Source organism: Adiantum capillus-veneris, chromosome 23, assembly GCF_014529385.1.
Source record: "Adiantum capillus-veneris isolate H3 chromosome 23, ASM1452938v2, whole genome shotgun sequence".
NCBI classification, from domain to species: domain Eukaryota; kingdom Viridiplantae; phylum Streptophyta; class Polypodiopsida; order Polypodiales; family Pteridaceae; genus Adiantum; species Adiantum capillus-veneris.
The window spans coordinates 46,284,503-46,301,746 of record NC_140953.1 but is presented as its reverse complement, the minus strand read 5'-3'; the positions used below and the strand labels follow the sequence as shown (position 1 = coordinate 46,301,746).

Here is a 17,244-nt window from a genome sequence, read left to right as displayed (position 1 = left end):
ACCCTAATTGACAGAGCGATTGAGCTTAGGAAATCGAGACGACCACGACCAAGATGCAGAAGCACACTTCACCGTAGGAGACTACAACAAAGGATTAGAAGCATTCTAGCCAGACACCCAGAATGCTCCTAAGAAGTTTATTTAATACTTTGTATTTAGTTTTTTCACATTTACTTTCACACTTAGTACTTTAGTACTAAGGTACCCAGACATTGTAACAGATTCACCACTTTTGTATCAGTTTGGTCTCATAGGTCATTCTGGCCTTTTGAAGACGTTAATATAACATTTCATTTCATTTTCATTCTCTCTCTCTCTCTCTCTCTCTCTCTCTCTCTCTCTCTCTCTCTCTCTCTCTCTCTCTCTCTCTCTCTCTCTCTCTCACACAGAACCTTCATTCACAATATCATTCTCTCTTTTCTCTCTAGTCTTTGCACATCTCTCATGAAGTAAAAGAAGCTCTCTCATGAAGTACAAGGAACCTTGAGTACGCACTGAGCACTCATCCTGAGCATTCACCATCAATCACTACCGCTGCACATTACACTCGAGGCTCATATTGAAAGGCCCTTGGCCAAAAAGCAACAGATACAAAACCTCACGCTCGACCCAAAAGCAACTACCAAAAATTGTGGCACCCGAAAGCTCTTCATTCAGCCTTGCCACGTCATTATGTGGACTCCTAATTATCCACAACCCCTCTTATGGCCGTGGTCCAAACAAAACCTAGAGCTTCATCACGTGTCACGTGCGCATTGCACTTGAGCCACGTGGACAATCTTTATGTGGACTCCTAATTATCCACAACCCCTCTTACGGCCGTGCTCCAGACAAAACCTAGAGCTTCATCACGTGTCACATGCGCATTGCACTTGAGCCACGTGGACAATCTACTGCTACAGGTCAGCATCAATCTTAATTAGCTTAGGATCTAGCATGGCACTTTGTAAGCCTCTAGAAGGACGTGCATGATCATGAAAGTCATAGTTGCATACCCTCACTTGCATAGTACGGTCACTTAAGTATATAGGCATATGGACAGTAGTCATTTAAGCCATTTATTAATAAGTGACTTTGACATGACATTTATAAAAAGTAAATAGGGCAACATGGCAACAAAAACCTGTAAAAGAGTCACTTGGCCTTCAGTTTCTAGGACATCGCAACCCAGTACCCACAGGGGTATCCAACGCCCTCAGCACCTCAGCGCCTAGCATTTCCATCACCAGCTCAATCCAATGTTTTTGCGCCAGATCAGCCTTAGCATTTTTGCATCAGATCATCATCAGCATATAGCCATTGTATGAGCATTGTGCAAGTATCTAAAGAAAGTACTTGCTCTGGCAACAAAGCAAGGGGGCCCTTGAGGGTACCTGGGTGTCATCTCTCTTCTCTCCCCCTGCCTCTGTGTTCAGTTCAATTTCTCTCCACAAAGTACTAGATCCGAGTTAAAAACCTTAAACCCTTCCGCTGCACCTGACACCACCGCCCTTGCAAAGCAAAGTCGTTTTCTCTCAATAGATAACCGATGTTGTAAAGAATAATGACTCTTCACCGATAGTTAAAGTCTCGAGTTCTTACCTTGAATGATGAACAAGAACTCTGTACAAAATCTCGTAGCATTGTTGCTGATAAAGCATTGGACATAGCTTGTGTTGCTCACACTTTCCCAAAGAAAGAAGAGCCCAATTTCAATGCAACCTCAATAATCTTCAATGAAACACATACAGTGTGGCCCATGCAATGGGATCCCTTGATAATATCTTACGACGTAAAGTTACAAATCAACAAGAAAGCTTGGTTACACAACCCATGACATTGGAAGCACAAGAGAGTTTGTCTATGGTTTTGCTAAAGATGAACAAAGATTCATTCCTCATATCTTGGGCTCAACCTCACGAAGTCAAGGAGTTTGGTGTCCGAATCTCTACCAACAGGAGACTTTGTAAAGTTGCTTTGCAAGTCTCAAAGAAAATTCAAGTAGACGCAAATGGAGTCAATTTCTAGTTCATCATTTGCAAGATTGTTATGGTCAAGAATACAGCCATGGCATGGGAACTAGTAATACAAGCTAGAGATACAGAAGCAGTGCAACAATACCCTTCCCTACTCCAAGAGTTCTTTGACGAGCAGATGTCCATCATTTAGCCTGGGTATCATTTTGAATGGGAGGGTGTCACGATTGTGACTCTACACCGAACGGCTATGCCTCTATATCACAATTGTACCTTTTAGCCTAAGGTTTGTTCATTCATGATGGGATGTCTCTAGAGTTGTACCCTTTTGCCTCCTATAAAAGAGGTCCATGTATGACAATTTCATCAATCAATTAACAGTCTTTTAGTCTCTTGAGTCTCGAATCTTAGGCATGGAGTTTTAGCCTTAATTTTAGGAATAGCACCACTAATCCTCACTTTCGAGGAAAACCTGTAACATTGGAATTGATAAGAGTATTCAACAAAAACGTCAAAGGTCTACCCCCTCTTCACGGACTACTTGAACATCTCTACTACTTCTTTACGGAGGTTAAAAAGAAGATGAGCTTTGGTGTCAAGCCCTCAATCTCTACTGCTTCTTTAAGGGTGACTTATTTTCCACAATCTGCCGCCGAAGCCTGACCAGCCAATAGGCCAGTCTCGAACCACTAGTCCTCATCCTTATTAGCACTATGGTACAAGTCATCATCGTGGTACAAGCCATTTATAACCACATCATCATCTTGAGTCTGTAAGTCAGCTCTCAAATTCTACAGAATAGGAACCAAGGAAAAGGATTCCTTTGTAATGAAGGCCTCATCATCAAGCAAATCAGGGTATTACACGATTTTGCCTAGGGGAGCTAAGCTCCCTTGAAGGAACATGCTCGTCAAAGACAACATCATGGCTCACCGTACTATCCTTCCGCTTCATTTTGTAGAGATGGTAACCTTTGGAGAGAGTGTGAAGCCCACAGAGAAAATTTGTGGGACTTGAAATTAAACTTCCCCCTCCAAGCTTTGAAGCATGGATAGTCATTACTCACAAAAATCCGAAAAAGGGGGTGTGTAGCTTTCAATCAAAGTATGCCTCAAATGGAGTTTATCAAGTGAAGTTGTAGGAGATTAATAGAGTATATGAACAACCAGAGCAGCCGCCTATGCCCACAAACAACTAGCTAGTTCACGGCTTAGTCAAGGCCTTCTCAACAACAATCCTATTCTTCTTCTCCAAACTCCATTATCCGAAGGTGATCGCTTCATGCCATTGTCCACACGATACTTGGCACACAAGCATTAGAGGTAAACTCAACACCTTTGTCCGCACAACTCCACACATTCTTCAACTGCTCGCCACTTCTCTTCTCCACTAATGTGTGCAAATTCTTGAAAATCTCAACAGTCTCGTCCTTGCACCGAGCAAATACACCCAAGTGAATCAATTATGTAGAGAGCTCTGCCAAGAAACAATGTTTGCATAGGTCCACATAACTCGATATGATGCTTCCCATAAATGAAGGAATTGCACCATCCTTGTTGACTCTCAACGTCCAGTTGGCCTTTAATCATCTTCTCTCAAAAGAGTCAACGAAGAGCTTCAACATTCAAGTGACAAAACTGATAATGCCGTAAGTCACCTATAAGAGAGCTTGTAGAGACCTTAAGAGCACAGAGTTTCTTGGTCCTTGGAAGAATCATCCTGCCTCTACCATTCAGAATAAGTTCCAGAGTTTCCTCTTTGTGAATAGGAGTAACCGATTTTCCACCAATAAAGACTGAACCACAATGCCTTCACAGTCCGCATGTTGGATAGATCACCCAAAGGTTTCATGTGCCATGAGGCACCACTATGTAGGATACAATCCCAAGAATCCCAATACTCAGCTCTACTTCATCCTCCGCTGTCGGGGGAGAACTAACTGAAGATAGCTAAAATCCAATCGTAAAGCATCTCCCTCAACAGTGTCTTTTAGTTCTTTTTGTTGCATTTCTAAGTCAAAAAGCAAATGGCCTTTGTCTGGCCAATCACTTAAAATCCTCCCGAGAAAGGTGGTCCATGGCAAACTCTGAGCCAAAGCCATAATCCTCCTATGCCACACACTGACTTTATGAGAGAGAGAGAGAGAGAGTGCTAATTTCTCTTTGTAAACCTGATTTCTTTCTCTCACACATTTCTCTTTCTTAACAATTTTCTCTCTAAAATCTCCCCAATTTTCTCTCTCTAGAAATCTAGCATGTTTCTATCTAAAACAAGGTTAAGTTTTGAAAAACTATTTTTTTCCACGAACATATTTTAAGCACATACTCAATCAAGGGTGATAACAAAAACAATTCAATCTCTCTTGTGCAAGAGCATCCCGCTCCACCATCTCCTCCTCTCTCTGCATTCACTCTCTTGTTCAGTTCAGTTCAGTTAAAAAGTGCGGTATTGACTAGCAAGAGAGTCCAAAAGACAATTCCAAAGATTATTGACTACCAAGAAAAATTGAACTCAGTCAATGTGGCAAAAATACCTCCATACCTTACATGAGTTAAAAAATTAGCTACAGCAAACGATCTGGGTCATATATTGTAGAGTGATCTCAACAGATGGAACTTACCTTGGTGACACACTGTCGCAGCTCTGACACCAAGCTCTGCATGGCATTGTGGTTGTTCACATAGCTAGCGCTGCTTGTGTCGACAGGGTCGTGCAAGATATTGAGACCATCATCCAGAGAGGACAGCCCTCGTGAGAAATCCTGAAACAGAGAGGTAATGAGGAAGTTTCGCTGCCTCTGCCCTCTGCCTCCCGCTGCAACACGATGAGCTCTCAAAAGACTTCGCCGCAGCATGATGGGCTTTTGATCTCAGACAGCTTTGTTACTCTTTATAAAGTTCCGCGCGTCCCAGTCAGCCGTGACTCACTATGCCGATCTATGAATAGGCCTAGGAGCAATCCTTCGAAAAAGACAATGCCAACGTTGCCCGACATGCTTTAATACATAAAAAGAGCAAATTTCAAAAATTCCCAAAATACTCCCATTTTATTGGCTTGCCCAAAGGGCAAAGGCTATAGAGATCACTTTTCTTTTTGCTGACTAAAATAGGAATAAAATTGAGTTGTATTTTCAAGTATTTTTTGATAGACTTAAAATGTTGATTGGTTGAAATAAGATAGTGGGCACTCATTTAGATGACTAGTCTGTATGATTATAATGCCCTTGCGAGAACCATGATGTTGCAATTGCATTGAAGTTATAATGAGAAATGGGACTCTGGAGAGATCTTACTCAGATACTCCCGTGATCTTTGGGATGGGTTGTGTGTGTGTGGGAACTCGAGGTTTTGGGGATGACGAGGACAACATTTTGATGATGGGGCAATGCCGCCTTAGTGGGAGAAGCGGAAGCACTGGTTTTTCCAACAGGGAACCTTTTAACTTGGAGCAAAACTGATTGCAACGCGTTCTCGCGGGGTGTTTACTATCGGCAGCCATCTCCCCTCTCTGTTGAGCAAGATGGCAGTGCCCTCAAAATCCCACCCTGCCCTCTCATCCATTGTAGACACTCTTTGAGAACAAAGGACTTGTAGCTCATTCTCTACCTATAGACGCGAGAGAGAGAGAGAGAGAGAGAGAGAGAGAGAGAGAGAGAATGTCATGGATGCTCGGGCCGTCTGCCTTCCCCACTCGTTTCCATTGCCTCCTCTCTCTATGTCCCAGCCTCTGGAGTCCGATCCTGCATCACTACTTTCACCTCGACAACTACTATAGACTCTCTCTCTCTCTCTCTCTCTCTCTCTCTCTCTCTCTCTCTCTCTCTCTCTCTCTCTCTCTCTCTCTCTCTCTCTCTCTGGCATTGTTGGCAGCATGTTTCCACTATAGAACCCAAGCCTCCCAAGGGAAGATTGTTTTGACATCAGAAACAAGACGATACACAGCTGAGGAGCTGGCCGTAGCAACCGGATGCTATGCGGAGGACAATCTTTTGGGGCAAGGGACCCAAGCTGCTGTGTACAAGGGGGTGCTCTCAGATGGCATGATCATGGTTGTGAAGAAACTCAAGGGACCTTGCTCACGTGAATTTCTTTTGAAAGAGATACAGATTCTGAGCAAGTTGAGGCATAGAAACCTTGTGAGAGTGCGGGGATGCGTCCTCAACCTGGATGTGAGTGCCTTGGTGCTGGACTACATGTCCAATGGGAGCCTAGAGCACTACCTGCTACATGTTAGAAGAGACCATGAAGAATATGACCGGGGAAGGCTCACAACGATTGCAACCGGCCTTGTCAATGCGTTAACGTACTTGCATCATGAGTACGGTGTGCCAGTTATCCATGGTGATATCAAGCCTAGTAACATTCTGCTAGACTCCAGCCTAGAGGCACACCTTGCGGACTTTGGACTCTCCAAGCTTGGCAAAGAAGGAGTCTTTTCCATATCTTCCAATTTCAAGGGGACAATAGGCTACATGGCACCAGGTATGGTAATTTGCTTGGAGGAAATGGGAAGTTGCTCTTCTTGTGTATAATTAAGTAAATTATGGAGTCTAACTCCTTGAAATTGGTGGTATAGTGTCTCACACATGCATAATTTGGATTGTTAGAACATGCCTATGCAACACAAACCACAACAAAGGTAGATGTATACAGCTTTGGCAGGGTCATTCTCAAGATGTTGACTGGGCAGAAGCCCACCGAGGTTTCCGAAGGAGTTTGCGTGAATGGGTCATACACAAGGTTTCGGATGGTTCTGGGAGGTCAGTCAAAGAGGCATTGGATACCCGATTGGTCCATTCACCTTCCACAGTTGGGCAGGCACTGCAGCTCTTTCAAATGGGTATCGCATGCACCCGAGACCAACCCCATGATCGGCCCACAATGCAAGACATCTTGCCTTTTCTATGCACCCTCTGATTAAAGTAGATGGCTATACCATCTTCTGGGACAATTTGAAGCCGATGGTCTCAGATAATAATCAAACTAGTGTAAGCCCAAAGCTTTGTTTAAGGGAAAGCCTTAAACCAAGATGATCTCTCGCTTGTGTTGTTTTCTCAACTGCATTTGAGCTTAAACACTCCATAATGGTTAAAATTGATTCACATTACTCAGTACTTAATGATTTGTAGCTTCCAAGCATGAAGCAAAAGCACTTATGGATATACATGACATAACAAAATCTCCTTGCTGAGCTTGGAGAAGGGCTGTAATTTGGTGGTAATGGTGCTTGGTTGGGATAAAAATCAACCTAAGGTACATATTGACGAGTTACTGAGATTCTCCCAATCCCCCAACTCACCTAAGAAAAGGCTACTTGCCCCCTCCCTGCTCCTCTCTGCTCACCCTCACCCCACCATTCATCACCTGCTCCCACACTGCCTCCATCGCTCCCTCCCACATTGCCCATCACCTCATGCACCATACTTGTTCATGCGTAGGTAGGAAAGAGAGAGAGAGAGAGAGAGAGAGAGAGAGAGAGAGAGAGAGAGAGAGAGAGAGAGAGAGAGAGAGAGAGAGAGAGAGACCTCCACAGAGCGACCTTGCTGCGTGCCGCTGGCGTGGCGATGCGGCTGCTGCTCCCGGAAGAGAACTATGGAAGATAACCATCTCCCAAATGCTCTCACCAAATGGCAAACTAACAAAAAATCATGTTAACCATTTGTGATCGTAAGAATGATGGATTGGGAGTGGAGAATGATGTTTGTCTGCGGTAAAGTGAGGGCAACGCAACCGAGGCTGCAATTGAAGGGTATGGAGGTTGTCGTGGTTACAAAGCAAGTGTTTTGTCGCTCTCACCTTGGCGTTGCAGCCTGCAAGCCCAGGGGGGTAGCGAGTGTAAAAGCCTGGCATTCCTGCAGGGCCCGATTCCGTCTCAGCTTTTGGATGGCGACGGCGAGTGAAGGTGACAGCGGTGGCCTCTAGCGTGAGCTCAGTGGCTACCTCCCATCCCTCATTCTCGGTTTCCCGCAGCTGGCCTTAACTTTGGAGGGGGGGGGCGCTTCCCCTCTTGCTCTGCGAAGAGCGAAAATGGCAGCAGAGGTGAACGAGAAAAGTGGGCGGTACGTGTGCATGCCACAGTCAGCCTGTTGGGCCGTGGATTTGTTCGGGTGCGGACGTTATGATTCTGCTCGAGAGCTACTGACCAGTTTGTACGGCCTGGTCTTCTTTGACGTGCAAAGGGGTCTGGATGCAAGGTGCTACAGACGGAAACATCGCGAGCCCTGCAATATAGCAAAAACCATATACTACAAGCCATGAAACGAACAAATCTGCATACCTCGAATCACACGGCGCATAATCCAAGCTGTACACGAACAGGGAGAGACAAAGAGCAAGACAGCGCACGTGCAGGCGCACCTCCTAGAGCGGAGTGCTACGCCGGCACGGCGAGAGAGAAGAGAGGAGAGATGAGAAGAGCAACGCAAACACTGGGTGCAATCTCCCCCCATGCAAGAGTGACCATTTCCCTCTTGCACGTATTTGTTTTATAGATTTCTTGAATGGTCAAGTGTGAGTACAAACTGGCCGGCCGGACATAAATGGCCGAAGCTCATAATGAGAACTTGAATAATAAAATGTACATGAAATATATTTTCAAATGCGTAGGCCTAGCTTGCCCAAGCCTTTTCCACCTGTCAGCTGCAATAAATCATAAAATATCAATTCTATAACATACCTCTCCGTTGGAAAGCAACTGTCCTCAATTGCGAAGATAAAAATCTACAAACAATACTTGTCAAAAACAGTGATTAGTATGTTGTGTCAAAAACATCACATAATATATGAAACTAAACAACATTAGCTTATGCCTGCCGTCATCCACATACTACCTATTCTAGTGTCCCATACCACTAGAATAAGTTGTATATGTCATACCCTGATGAATCAGGATATCATTGGTCACACTCATCATTGTATAAATTAATTCTCATCAATCTCAAGTTCACTTCCATAATTATTGTGGCAATAGAAAATCATCATGTACCAATTCCAAATCATCATGTACCAATAATCTGTTCTCATCATTCTCAAGTTCAATACTACCAACATCCATCCATTCCAATTCCAAATCCAAACATCTGTCAACATGTACTCATTTCCAATCCAAATCCAAATATCCTTCAATTTGTGTACCCGGGTAACAAAATCATACCAATTATAGTGGTGGCCAGCCACTGCAGCATGATTTTGTGATTGGTGTTGCCTAAATCGGTGAATCTACACCAATAAGACGTGCTGCCTAAATCGGCGAATCTGCACTAATGTTGAGTATCTACACACTGCCTAAATCGGCAAATCTGTGTGTCCGTGACCAATGGACTAGACAAGACATAAAAGGAAAAAGTTTTTACTATGTGTGTGACACCATTTTGGAGTATAGCAAGGTGCTTACAAAGTGTTGGTCACTATCCAGAGCACCGTAGCTCACATGAGTAGCTGCATAGCTTATTGACAAATTATCTCAATAAAGAATTCTTTCAATACAATCAGAAGCCATGTCCTTAGTAGTGTTGTTTGAGTATTCAGCGTAGAACACAATGGAGAGAAATGAAATAAGAAAAGAGGAATGACGTATTTGATGTACATACCAGGAGGGTAAATTGTATTTGAATATATAGACCATTGTTGGTATATGGATGAGGTACAAGTGCTGTGTGCTTTCTGTAAACCATTAGACTTTGTATGATGTACTACATCTGAAAATTGGTATACACAATGGAGAGAAATGAAATAAGAAAAGAGGAATGACGTATTTGATGTACATACCAGGAGGGTAAATTGTATTTGAATATATAGACCATTGTTGGTATATGGATGAGGTACAAGTGCTGTGTGCTTTCTGTAAACCATTAGACTTTGTATGATGTACTACATCTGAAAATATGTACTAGTTTGTGCATGGGGAGAGAGGTACAAGTAGGAGACAACTGCAACTAGCAAACTTAGACCAAAGTATAGGTAACAGATCCAAAATGTGATAGGGTGGGGTTAATGATTAATCAGGAACTTGACAACTAAAAAGGGGATTCGTATACAACGGAGACAAATGTGAGACAACTGGGGGGGAAAGCAATTTTCTACAGTGTTAACTTAATAGCATAGATAAAGTAGTCACAATCGAAAAAATGTATGAACGACATTTGATTTGAGTTTAGAGATTAATGTAAGAGATAAAATTTTAGTACACGAATTACTTACAGACATCTACTAAATGAAGCAGCCCTCATGATATTGCAAATTGTTGTTTCTAAAATGCATTAAAAAAAATTATTATTATTTTTAATTATTTAAAATACATTGACTTAATGTGTCGTCATCATGTACAGACCATACTATAAATAGTAAGGAAAACTGTGCAAAATTAATTCTGTTGTAGTGACTCTTTCCTAGAAGTCCCCTTTTACAACATGCAATTCTAGTTAGACACTCGCGATAGATGTGTGTGTGTCTGTGTGTGTGTGTGTGTGTGTGTGCGTATAGCACTCGAATTCACAAATGAGTGTATGTGTGGGTGCCAAGAAGTCATCGACTTGTGAGGTTGTGGACAATCAAATATAAAGATTGGGGCCGTAGTTTGGTTTGAGCATTGGATATCGACCATCATCCAAAAGAGAAGGGGGAGAGGGAGGGGAAAGAGAGAGAGAAATGAAATGAAATGTTATATTAACAGTCTTCAAAATGTAATTTAATTAAGTGTGAGAATAACTGATACAATCCTTGTGTATCTATTTCGATGCTTGAGTACAAATAAAAACAAAATTAAGTACAATTGAAAGCATAAAACCTAGAGGCTAATATCGTGATAAATATTAGTATCATCATCGTCAATGCGTGAGAATGGTCGGCAACGGGCGTATGTCGGATAAAATATTGCAGCAAGCACGGAAGAGCGTCGTTAATGTCCACCTCTATAGGTAAGCGTACTGGGAAAAGAGAGCAAAATGAAATGGAATGTTAAATTACTTGTCTTCAAAAAAGCCTAAGAGACCATATTGATACAATTTTTAATGATCTAATTCAACACCTAGGTATGCCCTCTACACATGGAGCAAAGCGCAACCAGGATTTATTTTGAATGACGAGGTCTTCGTTTGTAGCCGTTCGAAACTACATCAGTGCTCAAAAATGGCAAGCGACGGAGGAGTTGTACGATGAGGTTGTGTAACATGGTATAACTCTTTAGAGTGCTACCTTTGTCAAGGTCATGAAAGAGCTTACCAAGGGTCGCAGGTTTGATCTTGTGGAGAGATGGTTCAACAGAATGGCCAAGGGTACCGATGATGAGGATTCTACTACTAGTGTCAATGGTCTAATGCTAGCCTACTACAAAGAGAAACTATATGATGAGGGCATGAACATATACAGCAAGATGAAAGCAGACCTTGTAATATTTTATGCTTCATTTGAGTCTTGGGCCAAAAGACCTGAAATTATCGGAGTTGCAAAAACCTTGGTGAAGCTGCCTGCACTCAAGTGAGTCAACATGACCCGCGCACGTCACATTAAAGAAGCCCTAAGGAAGCTCGTAGCGAACTGCATGTGTACTGCTTCAGACAGTCGGTCAAGGATGAAATGCTGCAACAGAGACATACCAAGGCCTTTGAATTTGTTGCCACCGTGGAGGAAGACTCTCCTGCTTTAAACTTGAGTTGCAGCTCTCCCACCATCGACTTTAAAGAGCAAGAAGAGGTGAGCATCCTTGAAAGCTTCACCAAATGCTCGTCGACAAAGCTTGTGGGAAAAAGTGTCCGAGAGAAGTGCCCTGCCCGCATTATGGTTCCGTTACTTGAGTTTCAGCCAACAGATCATCTACGATATTGTGGGGGTTATGCATCCTTGCCCTCTCATTAGAAGCAGAGAGCGCCATGTCTAGTTGTGTGTGTGTGTGTGTGTGTGTGTGTGAACGTGTGGCCAAGAGATTGAAATAAAAAAAAAACTGCAATGCGCATTATTTACTGGCTGCTCTGGCATGACAAGGGAGTTGAGTGGGCCGGCTGTGCTAACTTAAGCCGAAAACAAGCAGCTGGAGTACTTAGTGTGTAGGCGAGCCACCGAAAGAGTGTGAGAGCCGCAAGGGTTGGCGCGATTCCAAATTACTTCGCGCCCGCCGACATGTAAACCTGCACCGCTGTCCACTACCATGCAGAGGTGGCAAAAGCGAGAGGGTTGGAAGCATGCATGGAGGGAGGGAGAGAGTGAGGCTATTGTTCTGCATGCGCAAGGGAGGGAGGGGCAGTTGGAGGACTGAAAGTGGTGTACGGTTGTGAGTGTACTGAAACTCGTGGTCATGAAGACGGCTAAAGCGTGCTGTAGCGGCATGAGTTGGTAAGGGTGGGGAATTGGTGGCCCATGCATCCAAAAAGGTGTGCGTAGCAGTGATTTACAGTAGATTGGCATCGCCATGCGAGAGAGAGAGAGAGAGAGAGAGAGAGAGAGAGAGAGAGAGAGAGAGAGAGAGAGAGAGAGAGAGAGAGAGAAAGAGAAAACGAACCTCTGCATGGACGTCAGGTTTGGTGAGAGGGAGAGAGAGGTGTGGTTGGAGTGCGGGCGCCACAAGTAGACAGGAGGGTCTACATGCTACTGCCCGGATCAGCCATGCAAGAAAAAGAGAGAAGGAGAGAAATTTTCGCCACTTCTGCAGGAGGGTGGTTGATGAGGGAGAAAGAGAGCGAGAGAGAAAGATGACTGGAGTTTGTGGTTGGGACGAGGTAGTTGATGGTTGCATGGGGATGCCAAGACAAAAAATATGGACGCCGCCAGTGATTAGTGAAAGAAAAACTAGCATCTGGCAGTCTGAGAAATTGTCATCCGCAAGGAAAGGGGGGTAGAGAGAGAGAGAGAGAGAGAGAGAGAGAGAGAGAGAGAGAGAGAGAGAGAGAGAGAGTTGGCAAGCAAGTCGAGTAAGGGGTGGCTTCCAGCAATTGAGAAAGATAGTGCTAACTGCTCCGGTTGCTCTTGCGTCATCGTTCGGTCAAGCTGTTCCACTACTGATGAACGACCGGAAGGTGCTAGCCACTGTCGAGCAGTTGTCCACAACTGAGGTGTTGGTTTATGCAGCTATGCAAGCGGTAGGTCACAGCAGGTGATGCTCTACGATGAGGGCGAGTGCGACATCTTTGCTGCTCATCGAGGCTGTCACAGTGCTGAGGATGATGATTACTAGTTTTCCCATAGATAAAATTAACCAAGGCATGTGGCAAGTATACCCATGTGTACACATGGTTTTTCACGCGTAATTTTTTTTGAGGCAAATCCGTGGGGTCTATGCAGGTTCACATGCTCTTGAAGATCTCTTTGGGTTGGTTTTTGTTTTTGTTTTTGTTTTTCGAATAAGAGGTCTTGAGTACAAGACTCGTTGAATATATTTGTGGAGTTTTCTCGAATAAAAGATCTCTTATCTCTCTGCATCTTCCTTCGTCGTCTTATACTAATCTACCCGTGAGATAAAAGATTCTCTACCCCTCTTTCTGCTTAATATCGACCTACTAAATGCTATGTATTACTCCTCTTTGTCGTAACTAATCATCTCGACATGATTTTTTAGTTTAATCCATGTTTTTTTGTGTTTAATTAACACAATATTTACATTAACAAGCACTAAATTATGCCGATAAAGAAGGGACTCTATTTTAATTTCAAAAATTCACTAATTATATCATACAATCAACATTAATCAGTACAAAGTGAAGCAATTAATGGAATCTACAAACACAAGAAAGAAAAATACTTAGCTGCTGCTTATCGATCATAATCATTAGTCTTGGAGCGTAGCCTAAGCTCTGATACCACTGCTACAGACGGAAACGTCGCGAGCCCTGCAATATAGCAAAAACCATATACTACAAGCCATGAAACGAACAAATCTGCATACCTCGAATCACACGGCGCATAATCCAAGCTGTACACGAACAGGGAGAGACAAAGAGCAAGACAGCGTACGTGCAGGCGCACCTCCTAGAGCGGAGTGCTACGTCGGCACGGCGAGAGAGAAGAGAGGAGAGATGAGAAGAGCAACGCAAACACTGGGTGCAATCTCCCCCCGTGCAAGAGTGACCATTTCCCTCTTGCACGTATTTGTTTTATAGATTTCTTGAATGGTCAAGTGTGAGTACAAACTGGCCGGTCGGACATAAATGGCCGAAGCTCATAATGAGAACTTGAATAATAAAATGTACATGAAATATATTTTCAAATGCGTAGGCCTAGCTTGCCCAAGCCTTTTCCACATGTCAGCTGCAATAAATCATAAAATATCAATTCTATAACAGCAAGGTGCAGGTCGACTTTGGCCCTGTTGAGGGCTGCTCACGGTGGGTTTGAAGACCTTGATATTGCTAATATCTGTGTTCGGGGCATATTTCAACTTCGGCGTTGGGCTTTGCTGTGTTCGTGCAACTTTAATGGGCGTTCATGTAGAAGTCACAGGGCATGTGCTGGGAGCCATAGCAGAAGCTGCGAGTGCCACCCATGATGACGAGGGTTCTCACCAATAGCATGCAGACAGAAGGCTACAACTACCATGCCGCCGGGGCTGTTCCACTGTACTTGCAGTAATAGTAATTGCATGTTTTTAAACTCCCAATCCACCTCTCAAATGACATGTATGCGTGCATGCAACATCAATCATCTCCAAGAGATCAAATAACAGGTAATAAACACAGCCCCGCTGACTTATTTTGCAAGCAGAAAAGCACCAACCATCATTGAGACTCCAATACCATTATTAGAGTAGGAAGAATTGGCTTATACCTGAGTCTGTGAGATGGTCAACCTCGACCTTGCGGATGTTGACTTTGCTGCAATTCAGCTATCACCACAGAAACATGGATACAAGATATTCTCCTTCAGTGATGACATCTTGAACTGCCTGAAGGAACCGCGATGTGATATGATGTCTCCTTGTTTGTGTTGTTTGTTGCAAGGCTGAAGGTGGAAGCCACTGAGGGTTAATTGGCACGAGGCTTGCCGTCCAAATTTTTTATGCAGAGCAGATTTTCTCGGGCATGGAGGTCTTGTCTATTTGCTGCTCCCAATTCCTGCATGGTGGCGGCCAACCTTCTGATTGTGGTGGAGTTCTTTAAGGTGTCCAAGTTTTCTGAAGGGGCTCAGCAGCCATCCTTCACGTGGTCACTGCTGATGTGGACAATGAGGCTTCTTCCTCATCGTTGTCCATACTTCACCCATCCCCACAATATTATATCCACACAGGTGCGTGCAGATTGCAGCCTAGAAACAGCTTCTAAGGTCACTTTGGGTGCCCTCATCCGCGTGCAGGTTCGTGTCTGCTAATTCCGCTGAGTAAGTCAAAGTAACCTCAAACTGACTTTGCTGCGATTCAGCTATCACAGAAACATGCACACGGATTTCTTCAGCTATCTCAAACTAACCAACCCTGTGCCACACTTAAACTGTAGCTTGCATGTGTGTGTGTGTGTATGTGTGTGTGTGTGTGTGTGTGTGTGTGTGTGTGTGTGTGAGAGAGAGAGAGAGAGAGAGAGAGAGAGAGAGAGAGAGAGAACCTTGAATCGGTTGATAACTGCAAAGGATCATGCCTAAGTGCAATTAAACATTGGGCACTTGGATGAAAACGGCTTCTACATTGGCCAATTCACCACGTATGCCATGTCTGGGTTGTCCGACCTCAGGTTGATGTAGACAGTGCCTTTGATCATCTTGACTTTACCATTCTCTTCTTTCTGGAAAGCTCTTGCTTGTCATTTTAAAAAAAATCATTTGACACATGTAGCTTTATGGAATTTTGAGAAGCTTCTGGATTTTGTTAGAGAGAGAGAGAGAGAGAGAGAGAGGCCCTTGATCTGCAAAAAAAGAAGTCCTTCAGAGGTTGCTCGAGAGGAAGAGTGACGAGGGTAGAGAAGAGACACGACAAGCTACAACGAGAATCTTAGCCACTGATCACTTTTTTAAAATAATTGAATGAATAGGACCCTTTAGTAGGTAGATGCGAAGCTACAATTTTTTGATTGACTTGTGCAAATTTAAAATATTTTAAATCACCTTGTCACCTTAAATCATGGTATCATAAGCGTTTGTCAGCGTCTCAAGCCAATCGTGCCATTGGTTTATATTTTTGGTATATATCCAATGAAAGGCAGGCCTTGTGATTTTATCACTTGTTTGGTTTACTGAAATAGAAAAGAGGTTGAGTTGTATTTTCAAGCATTTTTTGATAAATCAACAATGTTGATTGATTGAAATAAGTTAATGGACACTCATTTAAATGAAGAGTGTGTAATCTAATGATGAACATGTCTTGAGTTTTGAAATATGAAATGAATGTTCATTTACCAAAGAAAAGATTTTAGGCCGCCCTTGCAAGCATGAAATGATAAGACTTAGCTATTGGTTGGCTCCAAAAATCCAAAGAGTCACCTTTTCATTTTGAGAAGTTCTTTCACCGCCTTTTCATTTTTAGAAGTTCTTTCACCCTTGAAACTTGAGGTTAAAGACTAAAGTTGTCATTTTTGCTACTTCAAACTTTAAGGAATGGATCTATTCTTTGGAGCTTTAATCTCTAGAGATGTTTTATTTTTATTTTTAGAGATTTTAAAGCTAAGTTTAGAACTTAAGATGTAGAACTTTTAAAGTAAGATCTCCAATGAGGACCTATAGTTTTTTTTTAAAAGATAAAAATTTGAATTAAAAAAAGTGAAAAGATTACATGGACTCATAGGTAGGAGGAGGGTCACCCCGAGGCGCTAGAGTTTTATGGCTCAGAACTTTAGAGCTTTTAAAGTGGGATTTACATGTTAGGAATCTAGAGTTTTAAATTTGTAAATGGGGCTCTGGAGTTTAAAGATGTATAATTTTTTAAGTGGGGTCTAGAGCTTAGGGCTCTAAAGCTTATGGAGGTAGAGCTTAGGGGTGCTATTTTAATTCAATTCTCTGTGCTTATGTTTTTTTTTTTAACTTAGAGATGTAGAGCTTTTAAAGTGGGATCTAAACTCAGTTCAAGGCCTAAAAATGACACCTATTTTTTTGTCAAGAGCTATTTTGCCTATCAAAACAAGTGCTTCAAAAAACCTCATGTCATTTGACTGCTAGAATCTCAAAATTGCCTATCATTTTTTGTTTATACCCTTGAATTAACGTTATATATGACAAATTCTATAAGTTGCTCGCATTACACAAAGCTTATGAAAGGGGGCTTGAAAAATTGCATGTCAAAAAGAAATTTCTACTATGCCTGGCAGGCTTTGTGATTTTATCACTTGTTTTTTGGTTGGATTGTTTAAGATTTTCTAATAATCATTATTCCTTTTGGACAATTG

The 17,244-nt window shown here is 42.8% G+C and overlaps 3 protein-coding genes across 3 annotated transcripts in view; 2 read left to right on the top strand and 1 right to left on the bottom strand.

Annotated features, from left to right (window-relative positions):
• MCCB (3-methylcrotonyl-CoA carboxylase) overlaps positions 1-4,870 on the bottom strand; it is a 70,697-nt gene extending 65,827 nt beyond the window's left edge. The window contains exon 1 of the mRNA XM_086496412.1: positions 4,576-4,870. Within this exon, the coding sequence (XP_086352538.1) occupies positions 4,576-4,809 (234 nt within the window). The 5' untranslated portion in view covers positions 4,810-4,870. The remainder of the gene's footprint in view (positions 1-4,575) is intronic.
• Positions 4,871-5,217: 347 nt separating this feature from the next.
• Positions 5,218-6,871, top strand: LOC147427735 (putative serine/threonine-protein kinase). Its single transcript, XM_086496769.1, has 4 exons — positions 5,218-5,275; positions 5,897-6,310; positions 6,412-6,436; positions 6,562-6,871. Exons 1-4 carry the CDS (start codon positions 5,218-5,220, stop codon positions 6,869-6,871), a joined length of 807 nt encoding a protein of 268 aa, XP_086352895.1.
• Positions 6,872-10,426: 3,555 nt separating this feature from the next.
• LOC147427734 (uncharacterized) lies at positions 10,427-12,365 on the top strand. Its single transcript, XM_086497070.1, has one exon. It carries the CDS (start codon positions 11,160-11,162, stop codon positions 11,430-11,432), a length of 273 nt encoding a protein of 90 aa, XP_086353196.1. The 5' UTR covers positions 10,427-11,159; the 3' UTR covers positions 11,433-12,365.
• The last annotated feature ends 4,879 nt before the right edge of the window (positions 12,366-17,244 follow it).

Excerpts from the sequence above, each read along its gene's own strand:
- LOC147427735 (XM_086496769.1), top strand. The coding sequence starts at position 5,218 with ATGAGAAATGGGACTCTGGAGAGATCTTACTCAGATACTCCCGTGATC. Across the intron at positions 5,276-5,896 it reads TCCCGTGATCTTTGGGATGG|CTGAGGAGCTGGCCGTAGCA; the intron begins GTTGTGTGTGTG and ends GACGATACACAG. Across the intron at positions 6,311-6,411 it reads CCATGGTGATATCAAGCCTA|GGGACAATAGGCTACATGGC; the intron begins GTAACATTCTGC and ends TCCAATTTCAAG.
- LOC147427734 (XM_086497070.1), top strand. The coding sequence starts at position 11,160 with ATGAAAGAGCTTACCAAGGGTCGCAGGTTTGATCTTGTGGAGAGATGG.